At 35.9% G+C, this 16,596-nt stretch overlaps 2 protein-coding genes across 2 annotated transcripts; one reads left to right on the plus strand and one right to left on the minus strand.

Annotated features, from left to right (window-relative positions):
- Positions 1–417: 417 nt before the first annotated feature.
- Positions 418–9,745, minus strand: LOC103508168 (histone chaperone asf1). Its single transcript, XM_026822995.1, has 4 exons — positions 9,634–9,745; positions 7,542–7,657; positions 1,635–1,811; positions 418–808 (listed from the first exon to the last, which is right to left on the minus strand). The coding sequence occupies exons 1-4, from the start codon at positions 9,740–9,742 to the stop codon at positions 587–589; spliced, it is 624 nt and encodes a 207-aa protein (XP_026678796.1). The 5' UTR covers positions 9,743–9,745; the 3' UTR covers positions 418–586.
- LOC103508159 (iron-sulfur cluster assembly 1 homolog, mitochondrial) lies at positions 8,654–13,185 on the plus strand. The gene is made up of 5 exons (XM_017443807.2): positions 8,654–9,288; positions 10,197–10,373; positions 11,124–11,177; positions 12,104–12,209; positions 12,907–13,185. Exons 2-5 carry the CDS (start codon positions 10,290–10,292, stop codon positions 13,053–13,055), a joined length of 393 nt encoding a protein of 130 aa, XP_017299296.1. The 5' UTR covers positions 8,654–9,288; positions 10,197–10,289; the 3' UTR covers positions 13,056–13,185.
- The last annotated feature ends 3,411 nt before the right edge of the window (positions 13,186–16,596 follow it).

A 16,596-nucleotide genomic window follows, 5' to 3' on the forward strand; every position in this document is an offset into this window, starting at 1 on the left:
AAAACAAGGATCATTTTAAATAGCCTAGAATCTAGATTGATTCAGCAGAAGAAATTAGTGTAAAAGTTGGATAACATGATCATGATCAATGGATAGTCATAAATCTTTGTAAGATTCGTATCAAGGAGTTGGGATTCAGAGTAAGGCACTTTAAATAGCCTAGAATCAGCAGAAGAAATTAGTCTAAAAGTTGGATAACATGATCATGATCAATGGATAGTCATAAATCTTTGTAAGATTCGTATCAAGGAGTTGGGATTCAGAGTAAGGCATAATACAAAATACAAAATCGTCGATCCACAATAAATTCTCATTGATTGATGATCGATTGACGGCCGTTGACTAAGTGTGGACACACCTTTAGGTCCACTTTCGCAGAGGAAGGCAAGAAAAGGTCATGAGAAGGTTGTAAAATGGGTGCCTACATAATACAAAGTCGTCGATCCACAATAAATTCTCATTGATTGATGATCGATTGACGGCCGTTGACTAAGTGTGGACACACCTTTAGGTCCACTTTCGCATCTCGTGTTAGAAAAGCCAGTAATGATCGTATTAAAACCTCGCCACACACACATCCCTGAGATCACTGCACCTCCATAGCCTGATTGCTATTGCTCGCGCTGCTCTGATTTCCCTCATTGAAGAAACAAGAAGAAGGCGGAGGAAGGGAAGAAGAAGTACCAACACCCCCGGCGTCCATACTTTCCTCTTCTTCTGCCAGACCGTTCTCTCTCTGTTCAGAATCGTCCCAGTTGATTTTGAATCGTGTAACACGGGGTTCCGACGCTAGGATATTTCGCACGACCTGTAGGACATTGGAAGAGGGGAAGGAAAAGTTATTATTTTAGAAGAGGTTTGAGAGGGGGAACTATAACTGCTTTGGTTTTATCGTTCCGAAATCGAAGAGAGATGGAAGACAATAAGAGAAGGGCCGGCCGTTCCGAGAACGAACATTACCCCTTCAGTATGAAATCGGAATCGGACTCGACCGGTTAGAACCTTTGTTCTAACTTTCTCAACAAATCAATGAAAAGTTATTATTTTTGAAGAGGTTTGATAGGGGGAACTATAACTGCTATGGTTTTATCGTTCCGAAATCGAAGAGAGAAGGAAGACAATAAGAGAAGGCCCGGCGTTCCGAGAACGAACATTACCCCTTCAGTATGAAATCGGAATCGGACTCGACCGGTTAGAACCTTTGTTCTAACTTTCTCAACAAATGTTTCGCACGACCTGTAGGACATTGGAAGAGGGGAAGGAAAAGTTATTATTTTTGAAGAGGTTTGATAGGGGGAACTATAACTGCTATGGTTTTATCGTTCCGAAATCAAAGAGAGAAGGAAGACAATAAGAGAAGGGCCGGCCGTTCCGAGAACGAACATTACCCCTTCAGTATGAAATCGGAGTCGGACTCGACCGGTTAGAACCTTTGTTCTAACTTTCTCAACAAATAAGATTCGTTCTTGGAATGGGTGGCTTTCTCTTACCCTGTTCATCTCTCATCACTTTTGGGACTATAAGAGCTCTATTGTTACATTCCCTCCATCTTATTCTTTCTAGCCTTTTTCTTTTTAAATAGGGTGGGCTTTTTTTGGTAGTCCGTTTTACACCATCAAAAAAAGTATCATTACCTTATCAAACTGTGGCTTCTCTGGAGGATTTTCCTTCAGTTCAGGGTCTGCATATTCATTATTTACAAAGAAGCCTACTCGTACAAATTCATTTCCCCTATAGCTACATGTCAGCAAGACAACAGTTACTCCTAGGACATCTTTTTCAGGGATTTTGTTAACATCGGGTGGGTCCGCCTGGAAAATAAATTATGCAACAAATCTATACTTAAAGTGTTTACAAATGTCGGGACATTGACCATTAGGCCATTTTCCTAAAAAAAACTAGACTTTTGAAGACTCAAATCTATAAAGTACATGTCCTATTTTGGACTAAAAAAAATGAATGTATGATGAAGAGTGTTAAAATGTTAGGGAAAAGAGAATTCAGTAGAAGAGTAGGTGTAACCTAAATTTAATTAAACAAAATTGTGGATATTTGACAGGATATTTTTTTCTTTTTTTTTCTGATAGTCTTTTTTTCTATTGGCTAAATTTACTTTTCATACAGCACACACTACCAGTTGAAGTGACTTTCCATTCTAAATGTATAATAAATTGATGGGAAAGAAAAGACTTTAATTAATATTAATTCCTTTTATTAATATTAAAGCCCACCAATTAAAACAATCTAATCAAGATTGTCTGGATAAAAATACTATTATTCTTATCTGAATTCAATTTTTAAACATTTCAATGATTATTACAATTTTATTCATTCCACATGTTTTTTTTTTTTTAATCTGTATTATTATTTTACTATTTTGTCAAATGAGAAATCAAGACATGAGTCCTATTGTAGGTACCAATAGTTTGGCTTAGTTGACAATAGGCAACTGGAGGAGTACCAGAAACTTACTTCGAGAGCCTCTTTAGTAATTGGGGTCCTTTCAAGGACAGTAATGATTTCCACAACTGTGACCATGTCCACCACCTGAAAGCCCAATTGACAAATCGGGATTATAATTCTTTCTTTAGGAAGCAAATTCTCTTGAGGGAGCTCTTCCACCCAACCAAAATCTCAAGGTGTATCTAGCTGAGGACCGTTTAAAGGTGTCCACACATTGTCGAAAGGCCGTCGATCGATATCGACTGAACGGTCCACACTTCAACAACATAGATTCACCTCGTCGATCCACTACTTGCATGCTATTTGCATGCAGAAATACCGTTTGAAACTGCATTTTATCTAGTGTATGATTTTTCCAAAATATCTCGTGGAACCCCTGCCGTCAGCTCGCGGGGAACACCAATTAAGAAACACTGCCATAAGGCACCAAGGACAGTAGTAGCTAAATTTATCATCCCTATATGGACACAGCAGCATAGCATAGTGGTCACAGCAGCTGCTGGAATATAAGAAGCAGTTTGTGCACTGAACCAACCTTCAAGGACAGTAGTAGCTAAATTCATCATCCCTATATGGACACAGCAGCATAGCATAGTGGTCACAGCAGCTGCTGGAATATAAGAAGCAGTTTGTGCACTGAACCAACCTTCCAACTTTTTTTGGTGGTTAGTTGACCCGATAAATCTGAATCCCAAGTTATGCAAGGGATGATTGCAAACTCATATCTGGTAAAATGGTCATTATTCTTGACATTTCACTCTTAACTGAGGGCCACGAAATGCGAGCTTTACTCTCTTCCTTGGTAAGTTTTGGGTAGGTACTTACATTTTTTGCTGATCAGCAGAGGACTTTTTGTGAATAGATTCAACAGGCCAAGTAAGTTGATAAGACTCTAAAACATCCCCTTCTTGGCTAGAGGAGCTTTTTTGGGTTCTGTTATGGGTACTTACATTTTTTGCTGATCAGCAGTAGACTTTTTGTGAATAGATTCAACAGGCCAAGTAAGTTGATAAGACTCTAAAACATCCCCTTCTTGGCTAGAGGAGCTTTTTTGGGTTCAGTTATGGGTACTTACATTTTTTGCTGATCAGAAGTAGACTTTTTGTGAATAGGTTCAACAGGCCAAGTAAGTTGATAAGACTCTAAAACATCCCCTTCTTGGCTAGAGGAGCTTTTTTGGGTTCAAAGTACTTGTTTTTCCTGGAGGTAAGTAATAAAATTCGACCAAAATAAGCCAAGAAATAGGATTTTCAACTCAAAATTACGGAATTTTTCAAAGAAGAGAAACTTCTCTCTTTTCGTTTTTGTGTTTCTAACCTCACTTTTATCTTTTTGGTTCAAATTTCCCTCTAGAATTTTCTGTGCTCGTTGGGAAAAGAACCGTTTACACGATGATCGCTGCAAAAATTTCAAGGAGGTAAAAAATCAGTGGACAAGTGATCAATCAGACATCGGGGCATTGCACAAAGCTTTCTCGAATGTGCACCAAAGTACTATCGCAATGTGGGTTAGAATCCCACCGGGAGCAGTTTATCCCAAACAGAATAGATAAGGTTTGTTCATGGAACGGCTGGCTTTCTCCTATCCTGTCTTCCTTTCTCTCTTCGCTTTGGGGACAATAAGTCCTAAGCAGTTACAGTTCCCTCTATCAAACATCTTTTTTTTTCGAAATGCACCAGTTCCCAATGGTTTACTGAAGTTAAGTAACGTTAGTGTCCGGGTGAGTGACCGTCAAAAACATTCCCTTCTGCTATACTTCGGGATAAATCGCTTCCTCAGGAATATTTCATTGAGGACTTTTTTATTTCGCGAGTACGTGCGGAGTTCAAAGTCCAAAAAGAACATGTTTTGGGATAGACATAGCCTTCTAGTTATGAGTCATTCACGTAACATACCTAAGTACTACCTAATGATGAAAAATATCATCAGCATGGGCAACCGTCCACTGCAGGGCAAAGGTTTCTTCTTTTGGAAATAAAATTAATGTACGTATAATAGGGGTACCTAGTAACTGAGACCAGAGTGTAGAATGGTACCTATCTATTTTCTCAGACATGAAGTGCAAAATGCTTTCAAGAATAAGCTGTTGTTGGTTAAAGGTACCTACATATTCAAACAGAAAAGGAAAGTCCCAAAGATATCTACTTCTACGTACCTATTATGTAGGTTTTGATATATATATATAAAAAAAATACTAGGTAACTAACAAAAATAGAAGAAAAAACATTTCTGCTTATTTTTTTTCTCAACAAATGGGATTTGTTTTTATTTTATACTTAAATGAGAAAATAATATTGACAAAATATAAAAGAATAAATTTTAATCCTCCACTTGATCGTAATTCCAAGCAGAGAGAGGTGTGACTTTACAAAACTTTTATGTATCAAATGGGAAAGGCACATTTTTTTTTTATTCATTTTAAAAAACAAAAGAAAAAACATCCATCAATCTCTTGAAACAAAAATATATCAACATAAAATAAAGACCAACAGTTTATTTTCCATGAGAAACCTAAAAATTAAATAATGAAAATAAAACGGAACTATCATCACTTGAAAACTCCAAAGGTCCCATTATCGTAGGTAGGTAAATTGCCATCATGTGGTGACACCATAACCTCTCTTAGACTTCTTAGAGCAATTTAACAGCTTAGAAAAAATGGACGCATTCTACAAGGAGATTCTGTGCCTCAACAGATAAGGCGAGATGATGATTTTTACTCAAATGTACTCAGCTCAAGAGGCAACAAAGAGAGTACAATAAAGTTAATTAAAAAAAAAAAAAAAAAAAAATCAATATACAACAATAGCGATCAACATTTCCGGAGGGTCTTTGCAATGCGGTCCAAAAAACGCAATTGACAAATCGGGATTATAATTCTTTCTTTACGAAGCAAATTCTCTTGAGGGAGCTCTTCCACCCAACCAAAAACTCAAGGTGTATCTAGCTGAGGACCGTTTAAAGGTGTGTCCACACATTGTCGAAAGGCCGTCGATCGATATCGACTGAACGGTCCACACTTCCTCAACAACATAGCTTCACCTCGTCGATCCACTGGACACACCTTTACAGCTCACAAAGCCAAAGTTTGGATAAATTACGCGCCTTTGATTTTTCTTTTTCGCTGGGTCATAAGAATCGATTTTACCTTGGGGTCGGGACGAAATATTAAGCACCGCAAGTAAGACCGGAAACAAGTAGGGAACTATGAACCTTTAAACTCTTGTCGGTACCAAAATCGGTACGGAAACAATACCTTCCTATACTACGAGGATAATAAGGGAAGTAAAAAGGATTAGAGAATGAAAGAAAATCGCGGTTTTACTTCTTTCGTACGTCATTAGTGGACACACCTTTACATCTCACAAAGCCAAAGTTCGGATAAATTACGCGCCTTTGATTTTTCTTTTTTGCTGGGTCATAAGAATCGATTTTACCTTGGGGTCGGGACGAAATATTAAGCACCGCAAGTATGAACCTTTAAACTCTTGTCGGTATCAAAATCGGTACGGAAACAATACCTTCCTATACTACGAGGATAATAAGGGAAGTAAAAAGGATTAGAGAAAATCGCGGTTTTACTTCTTTCGTACGTCATTAGTATGAAAAGCTGACACAGTGTTCGAATCAATTTTGGAATGAAGAAGGGGGAAAATGATTTTTCTTGGTAGGATTTGATAATCTAAAACTGTACACACGGTGTCTCCGATAGAAACGTTCTCATACGATCTGTTTTCTATACAAGTACAATAAGATGAATATGTAAAATGCATGACTACTATAGGTAGAATGTTTAGTGAAGGAAGAGTGTCACTCTTCACGATGAGCTCAGGAGGACAAATCATTTATATTGAAACACCTTGGATACAGACATGATTCACGAGAAAGATAGAAAGTAATTAACTTAATAAAAATACCACTAAACTGGGATGAGGAGACAGGTAGTAGGAATCAAAGGAATAACATACTATACAGGGCCAATCACAGGAACCCAATACGTGTATGGTAGAAGTGGTGTTAGGTTTAGGTATACATTGGTTTGTTGCTTGTTTCAAGAGTTGAGCATGATTCACGAGAAAGATAGAAAGTAATTAACTTAATAAAAATACCACTAAACTGGGATGAGGAGACAACAGGTAGTAGGAATAGGATAAAAAGACAAGATGATGAGTATTTAGAAAGTCATTCAAATTAAAAATAATACCAATGTAGGTAGCATAAAGATTTGAATGCGATTGAAAGATGAATCAGCATGTTGTCAAGGGTTAACCCGTTTTCTCCACTGTTGAGTAGAACGCAGAAAAAACGAAGCACAAAAGTAAACGAGAATAAAACAGGGGAGAATCGTAGGGAAAGGTGGATAAATAGCCAAGTAAATGGAAAAGTACATAGGTAAATAATGTACTGACTATGCGCAATGCCGCGTCGCGAAGTAGACTCGGGACAGTAGGGGCAAGATGTCTTTTCAGAGCTTGAACCCATAAAACCCCGACATAATCTTATGGCTTTGCATTTGGAACTGCGGGAGTCGTTTGTTAAATAGGGCCCAAGCTCAAACCACTTCAAACAAGGGTGTATTTTTTTTTCGGGAAACTTTAGGAAACCGATTCCGATGGCGCGGCACCTTCGATTTCCTATGGTTTAGTGTACCATTTTAAATTCCAAAAGGGAACCAGTTACGTTTCTGAAAGTTTCTTGGAAGGAAAATACACCTCAAGTTTAGTGAAGGAAGAGTGTCACTCTTCACGATGAGCTCAGGAGGACAAATCATTTATATTGAAACACCTTGCATACAGATACAGACATGATTCACGAGAAAGATAGAAAGTAATTAACTTAATAAAAATACCACTAAACTGGGATGAGGAGACAACAGGTAGTAGGAATCAAAGGAATAACATACTATACACGGCCAATCACAGGAACCCAATACGTGTATGGTAGAAGTGGTGTTAGGTTTAGGTATACATTGGTTTGTTGCTTGTTTCAAGAGTTGAGTGGGAAAGAATAAACATTTCCAAAAGTTCAACTTTTCAACTCAAAAATATGGCTTCAATAACCTACTAATCATTTCTTACCTCAAAGACAAACATGTGTTTTCCTTCAGGAATAGGTCCTACATAGATTGTATCTAGAACTTGATCATACTCCTCACTTTCAGCTGAACCAACATAGATCATTTTCCATTCTAAATCTGAAAGAAATACAAGTGTTTAGTTAAGCAATCACACACGGGAATTACACAAGACCATTTCATGTAATGACATAACAACATAACTAGTATCGTTCCATCTCATCTGATGGGTCGATTTACCAAGCCTCTCCACCATCTTCTGTCATTGCAGCGTTCTTCTCGCTCTATATCTTCCCATTGGAAACCCCTACTTGCAATGTCATCTCTTATCATGTCTCTATATCTTTTTCTTGGTCTTCTCCAATTGACAAATCGGGATTATAATTCTTTCTTTACGAAGCAAATTCTCTTGAGGGAGCTCTTCCACCCAACCAAAATCTCAAGGTCTATCTAGCTGAGGACCGTTTAAAGGTGTGTCCACACATTGTCGAAAGGCCGTCGATCGATATCGACTGAACGGTCCACACTTCAACAACATAGATTCACCTCGTCGATCCACTATTTTGGGACACACCTTTACAGCTCACAAAGCCAAAGTTCGGATAAATTACGCGCCTTTGATTTTTCTTTTTTGCTGGGTCACAAGAATCGATTTTACCTTGGGGTCGGGACGAAATATTAAGCACCGCAAGTAAGACCGAAAACAAGTAGGGAACTATGAACCTTTAAACTCTTGTCGGTACCAAAATCGGTACGGAAACAATACCTTCCTATACTTCCTATACTACGAGGATAATAAGGGAAGTAAAAAGGATTAGAGAATGAAAGAAAATCGCGGTTTTACTTCTTTCGTACGTCATTAGTATGAAAAGCTGACACAATGTTCGATTCAATTTTGGAATGAAGAAGGGGGAAAATGATTTTTCTTGGTAGGATTTGATAATCTAAAACTGTACACACGGTGTCTCCAATAGAAAACGTCATTAGTATGAAAAGCTGACACAATGTTCGATTCAATTTTGGAATGAAGAAGGGGAAAATGATTTTTCTTGGTAGGATTTGATAATCTAAAACTGTACACACGGTGTCTCCGATAGAAACGTTCTCATACGATCTGTTTTTTCAGAGCTCGAAGGACTTTATTTAAAAAAATTTACACAATTTTTTTCAAAAAATTTACGTAATAAAAAAAATTACCGAGTGATCTTATGAACTTTAAAAACAGTGAAATAATTTTTGTGGTGATTTAAAAGTGTTAAAAAATAATTATTAGATCGAAATAAAGTGACTAACACATTTAAAAAGTGCACTCTTTCGTTGTAGAAACCATGTTGATTCACTTGATATTTTAGGCTTTTGCAAAGAGACATTTAACTTTCGGACTTGAACTTAATTTTACATCATAACGAAGGATAATTCAAGTGTATTCTTACATTGTATTCCGTGTCCAGTGCCCTCAATAACTTTTCTTTGATTTCGGAAGGAGACTGCTGCATGAGGCCGTAAGTGGTCTCGAAAAATACAGCACTCCTACCAATAAACAACCACCTATGACATATGGCGGACATGTACTGTTGTGGCATTCTGGGACTCGAATAACAATCGTCTGCTACAGAAAGAAAGAGTTCGTAAATCGCGCATGCGCCGCGACTATTTTCACCTTCGGGTACATTCGCCGTGACGTTTCTCTCAAGACACGCCTCTAAATTCAAACAGCTGATACAACAATCAGCTGTTCTTTGTTTTGATATTTTATTAAGCATAAGATCAATCTTATATGATGCTCAAATAGACCATCACAACAGTTTGGCCAACACATGCTGCTGGCCCCACTCAGGACGGGTGAGGTTGATATGAGGTGGTGGGTAACTTATTGCCCAATGGAGAACAAAGAGTGTGGAAAAAAAAACCAATGTTTAACTGTAACAGTAAACCTAAAATAATAATAATAAACTGAGTTTCAAAGTTTTCCCCAGTTTACATACATAACTATCATTCCATCTGTTGATGGGTTGATGTAAAAAGCCTCACCACCATATTCTATCATTATATCTTTCCTGGCTTTCGATTTCCCCAGTTTGTCTGAAAAAATTTACCTTCTTTAAGTTCCTCTATGCATTCAAAAACCAATTCAAATCTGAACTGTTGACTAAATGGAGATGAATTGTCTAGAACTGTAACATTGGTTAATTGGACTTTAGCCATTCTCTGGAACAAAGAAAAATACAAGAAAGGCCCATTAGATTGATGATTGAGATAAAGGTTTTGTCAGGGGTGTAATTAAAAGTATACTACTACTGGGAAAAATGTTCAGTACAGAGTGGATTATAGGTACTTCTTCTTCTTCTTCTTCTTCTTTTTTTTTTGAAGTAGAAAGGGCTTGATGGTTTAATACTAAATATTGAGATTATGTATTGGGATGACCCTTTTTTCTCCATTCCATAAGGCACTAAGGACAGTAGTAGCTAAATTTATCATCCCTATATGGACACAGCAGCATAGCATAGTCTGCATAGTGGTCACAGCAGCTGCTGGAATATAAGAAGCAGTTTGTGCACTGAACTAACCTTTCAACTTTTTGGTGGTTAGTTGACCCGATAAATCTGAATCCCAAGTTATGCAAGGGATGATTGCAAACTCATATCTGGTAAATTGATATTTTTCAAATATTTTGTGGGTCACGGATTTTTCCACAAATCCACAGTCAAATTACTCTTGGTAGAGCTTTTCCAATCTTTTTTCATTGCTTAAAATGAGTAATTCCAGAGTATTGGCCTCAGCAACAGTTAGAGCAGTCAAGAAGAAACTTGTCCCTTCAAGGGCAGCTCTAACATTGGTAAGTTCATTTTTCAGTTGAGTTAGAAGTCTTTTTTATTCCCAGGCCCTACTGTCTGATAACAGTCAATTTTGTTTAGCATACCAATTTACCAGAGTTGACCAAAACCCTGGTTAGCTCAAGTCAAGGACCAACCTTTTTTCCATTCATGTTAGGTTGTCCCAGAGAAAGATCCCTTTTCCCTTTGTTTGAAATATGATTTGAATCTGTGCTGCAAGTGGTTTGAAACACATCACTTGCTTTCAGGGAGATTCCATTTGTCAAGGGTGCAGGTCTACCTTGCCTTTGAGATCAATTTAATGTGAAGAAATCATTTACTAATGAAATTTCCAACTGCAATCTTGTAGAATCCTATATGTACTTATTTTTGAGTTACAACTCCACAATTGTTGCATCATCTTGTCTTTGGCATTTGTCAAGGGTGCAGGTATACCTTGCCTTTGAGATCAATTTAATGTGAAGAAATCATTTACTGATGAAATTTCCAACTGCAATCTTGTAGAATCCTATATGTACTTATTTTTGAGTTACAACTCCACAATTGTTGCATCATCTTGTCTTTGTAGATCAGGGAAACTTTCAAGTTCTGTTGGAGGGATGAAGAAATGTGATTGTACATTCTTGCTATTTCACCTTGATAGGTATGATTTCCATGCTTGGTAGGTTGATCACCATGTAAACTTGCTAATGTCTTGGTCATTTGATGGTTGTAAATGAAATTTCCAATTGTTTGTCTGTTCTTGATTTCAGACCCCTTCTGCAGTTTTGAAAATCAAGGAAATACTGTCAAAAAATACAGACTTTGTAAGTTGTAAGAAGTAAACCAGTACCTAGTCAGTAATAAATGAAAGTTTTCCACTAGTCTGACATGGTAATTTGAATCAGGTGCCAACACAATCCAATATCAAAAGAGGTTATTTTGACTGGTTCATTTATTAAAAATAATGAGAATTAGATCAAACTTCATTTACAAAGATAATATAATTATGTTTTAAAAATAAAAATAATGATGAAGTTTGATCAAGTAGGTATGATTTCCATGCTCGGTAGGTTGATCACCATGTACACTTGCTAATGTCTTGGTCGTTTGATGGTTGCAAATGAAATTTTCAATTGTTTCTCTGTCTGTTCTTGATTTCAGACCCCTTCTGCAGTTTTGAAAATCAAGGAAATACTGTCAAAAAATACAGACTTTGTAAGTTGTAAGAACTAAACTTGTAGCTAGTCAGTAATAAATGAAAGTTTTCCACTAGTCTGACATGGTAATTTGAATCAGGTGCCAATGCCAACACAATTCAATATCAAAAGAGGTCATTTTGACTGGTTCATTTATTAAAAATAATGAACAATTAGATCAAACTTCATTTACAAAGATAATATAATTATGTTTAAAAAATAAAAAGAATGATGAAGTTAGATCAAGTGTGTGGTTAATGCCTATGGCATTCTCCACCCCTACAGCATTCATTTATCACTTGTATACTGGAATTAACTTATCTGATGATAGAACCCAAATCCATGGTTAGCTCAAGTATTGAACCTCCTCTAATTCACCTATATTATCCATCACACAGGTAACCAAGGATTTAACTATTCATGTGAGAACAATAATTTTTTGCTATAATATAGTTCCTGACTGTTCTATACAAAAGTATTGAAATTTCCCTAATTACATTTTAGGTCTTCTCAAAATAAATAAAATCCATTGTATCATTTTCATTTCTTCACAGGCTGGACTCAAAGTTGGAGTACAACAGAGGGGGTGCAATGGACTTAGTTACACATTGAATTATGCCAAGGATAAAGAAAAAATGGACGAGGAAGTAATTCAGGATGGTAAGTAGAACAATACAAGGGATTTAAATTTTTACATGTAGGTATTGAGTTGTAAAAAAAAGAAGAGAGAAAAAAAAGTACCAACCTTTTCTTGATATTAAGGAAATATTAGATGAAAATTATTTAAAAGACAACCAAAATGAGTGTTGTAAAATATTTGTGTACATGGCCAGTACTACGAAACTAGAATAATTACTAAAGCATTAAGGGGATTGGAAAATGTAATACTTAGGTATAAGTTTGAGGATTATCAAAAGTTGTAAATCAAATATGTGAAGTTAACATATTTGAACAGTCAAATATTGGGCCTTGATTCTGACTTGTTTCTTCCATGTTTCAGGTGTTCGAATCTTCATAGATAGGAAAGCTCAACTGACTTTGCTCGGAACAGAAATGGAAAACTAGAAAAATTACTAAAGCATTAAGGGGATTGGAAAATGTAATACTTAGGTATAAGTTTGAGTATTATCAAAAGTTGTAAATCAAATATGTGAAGTTAACATATTTGAACAGTCAAATATTGGGCCTTGATTCTGATTTGTTTCTTCCATGTTTCAGGTGTTCGAATCTTCATAGATAGGAAAGCTCAACTGACTTTGCTCGGAACAGAAATGGACTATGTAGAATATGTGAAGTTAACATATTTGAACAGTCAAATATTGGGCGTTGATTCTGACTTGTTTCTTCCATGTTTCAGGTGTTCGAATCTTCATAGATAGGAAAGCTCAACTGACTTTGCTCGGAACAGAAATGGACTATGTAGAAAACAAACTGTCCTCAGAATTTGTCTTCAACAATCCAAACATCAAGGGTACATGTGGCTGTGGAGAGAGCTTTTCAGTATAAAAGGAAAAGTGAAACCCCCATACCTTACATGCTCAGTTCCTATTGTTATTTGTGAATCCCTTCAGATGTTGTTCAGATCTTGTATGAGTTCAGGTGGGTTACAAAAGGTCAGTATGTATATGTACCTACATTTTATACCTGTATAAAAAATTGTAGTTAGACACCTGAAAGGAACAACAGAAGTAAATATTATAAAATATAATAATAATCAACAAACCATACCCAGTAATATTATTATTATTATTTTTTTTTTATGAATATTTTTTTCTCAGAAGGCTGTCTTGCTAACAGCATTAGCCTGTTCCACCAACAACTTTGCATTCCAGAAATTCCCCCATGCACATAAAAAATACTTGTCAATATTGTTATTATTATTTTGTGCATGGCATGGAGTGTGGATATGTGAGAACTGTATTGTGTAACAGGTGGCCTTTAGTATGACATGTCAAATTATATTGGGTACCTCATGAAATTCTTTAATTACTGATGTTAGCTTGATGTATTTTTTCTGTCTCTATTTTTCTTATCCCTAAAGTTCAATGTAGAATTCCTGCCCTCATTTGCCCAAGAGGGTGAATATTTTTTTTTTTTTTTGTAAATTCAATTTTCAACAACATTTAAGTGTTGCGACCTATTTATAGGCCAAATCAATTAAATTAATTTCTAAAAAAATCGGGCATGCAACTTTAGGGTATGCGCTCAAAGGCCAGAATACGATTGGTAATAGGTATTTACGTATATGTTGTTGTAGCGCTTATTCAGCAAATTCTATCAAATTTCATCAACAAAGGTCAAGCCTTGGTTGGTAGCGTGTCTGCCTTGTAAGCGCTAGGCCGCGGGTTCGATTCCCGCCCGGGGCGGATTTTATCCTGAACGGATAATGTTCGAACCCATAAAACCCCGACATAATCTTATGGCTTTGCATTTGGAACCGCGGGAGTCGTTTGTTAAATAGGGCCCAAGCTCAAACCACTTCAAACAAGGGTGTATTTTTCTTTCAGGAAACTTTAGGAAACCGATTCCGATGGCGCGGCACCTTGGATTTCCTATGGTTTAGTGTACCATTTTAAATTCCAAAAGGGAACCAGTTACGTTTCTGAAAGTTTCTTGGAAGGAAAATACACCTCATCTACTCACATGTTTTCTGTTGAACCATGGTACTGTTCTCCTTCTCCTTATACATGCAAAAACACACGGTTACAGAATAGATATAGAAAAAAAGGAATAATAATAATAATAATAATAACATATAAAGTTTGCCGAAAACAATAGTCACACCTGGGACCACAATGTGACTAAGCTTGGGTTTCAACTTTTGGATTAAACAATCTGATTGGCTGAAATGTTTGAAATCCACCAATCGGATTCGTTTCCCCTCAATTTTCATTTATTTGGAGCATAGTAAGTTGATCATAAACGGTAGTATACTCGTAGTTTATATAGTACAAGGGTCAAAATAAATACGTTGTAAAAGAACAAACAAAAATAGCTCTAAAATTGTTCAATGGGATAGCCGTTTTACATGACAAAATTACATGATGGACATTGGACAAACATTCACATGCTCAATTGCTCATGCTTAAATTGAATAACTAAAGATATCAGAAGTATTCATATTGGTTTAATGGTTTTGTCATCTACCTTAGACAACTGAGTTCATCCACGGATACGAATTGTCTCTCTTATGATATCAGAAGTATTCATATTGGTTTAATGGTTTTGTCATCTACCTTAGACAACTGAGTTCATCCACGGATACGAAAAATCTCTCTTATTACCATTCTATTATGATTCTGTTACTTTTATTCCATAGTAACAACTGTTATTTTTGCACACGTTATTTAGCACACGAAAAAAACTTGATGTCTATGTATGTACTTCTTATTTTATTGCAATACTATGAACTACTACAATTCGGAAGATTTACTGTAACCTATCAGTTTTTTACTTCTTTTTTTTTTACATTTATTTGTGGTTTAAAAAAATAGTTACTGCTTAATTTAAAGAATATTCAGGGGATGAACGCCTACGGATAAACCATACTTTTTTTTTACATTTATTTGTGGTTTAAAAAAATAGTTACTGCTTAATTTAAAGAATATTCAGGGGATGAACGCCTACGGATAAACCATGTTCAGAAGAAACTGGATGACTCAAAATATCCAATCCAAGAATTCCTCCATGAATCAGGTTTGATGGGCCAAAGGAAAATGTCTCATTTGCTATTTTTTACCATATTTCCAACGATAGTATTGTATTGTGTTAATTTTGTATACCGTACACCTACGTCCGAAAACACCTAGAGAATATTCTTATTTAAAAATTTGTTATCAAAATAGCTGCGGGCCAAAGGAAAATGTCTCATTTGCTATTTTTTACCATATTTCCAACGATAGTATTGTGTTAATTTTGTATACCGTACACCTACGTCCGAAAACACCTAGAGAATATTCTTATTTAAAAATTTGTTATCAAAATAGCTGAGTCAAGTGAAGACGTTGTTCTTTTTCCTATTTTAATAGCGAACCTTGTCTGTTTAGGATAAACTAAGTTCGCCCCGGGGTCTGCTCACTTTCTGATAATTATCCCCTCCTCCTTAATTCTTCGATTTGGGGATGATAAGACGACCTCCCTTTCAAGTGACTTATTCTCCGTTCTAAACAAACGATTTGATTGGTGAACGAGCCCCCAGAGCAAGGTTAGTAAGAGTTACCTAGCTCTGATAGCCAATGAGGGTTGAGATTTATTTGACCGCGCTAAAGAGACGGACATTTCGTCGCTTGTTATATTTGAAAGCTTGACAATCATCCTCACGAGGCTGAGAGCACCCCGAACTCCAAACACGGAGCTGAAATAACTTAAATTACAAAATGGTTTTTTTACCTCCATTTTTATCCGCGTATGTAGATGCAGAATAATTATAACTAATTTAAAATTTGTAGAGATGAAAAAACTAGTCTTAAACAGTGAACCAGTATGTCAATAACTGTCACAAAAAAAATCGGTGGCTGATTTATGTTGTAAATTTATGCACCCCGAACTCCAAACACAGAGCCGAAATAACTTAAATTACAAAATGGTTTTTTTTTTACCTCCATTTTTATCCGCGTATGTAGATGCAGAATAAAATTATAACTAATTTACAATTTATTGAGATGAAAAAACTAGTCTTAAACAGTGAACCAGTATGTCAATAACTGTCACAAAAAAAATCGGTGGCTGATTTATGTTGTAAATTTATTTATTAGGTGATAAAAAAGATGAATAACCAACGAAAAAAAGGTAATAGGTATAACATGAAAAAGGATAAGGAAAGTAAAAAGGGTTCTGAACAAAATGTACAAAAAAAGTTGTCACAATTTGGCAAAAAACACGTGTTACCGGTACTTTCAAGATAGTTTGGCTCAAGCAGGGCTTTTTTTTTAGATATTTTTTATTTTATTATTATTAAGTAGTGCTTTTTAGACCGTTTTTTTTTTTTTTTTTTTTTTTTTAGGTAACAGCCTTTTTTTTTTTTTTTTCTTAAAAAATTAAAAAAAAA

Source organism: Diaphorina citri, unplaced genomic scaffold, assembly GCF_000475195.1.
Source record: "Diaphorina citri unplaced genomic scaffold, Diaci psyllid genome assembly version 1.1 scaffold19, whole genome shotgun sequence".
Taxonomy (NCBI): domain Eukaryota; kingdom Metazoa; phylum Arthropoda; class Insecta; order Hemiptera; family Psyllidae; genus Diaphorina; species Diaphorina citri.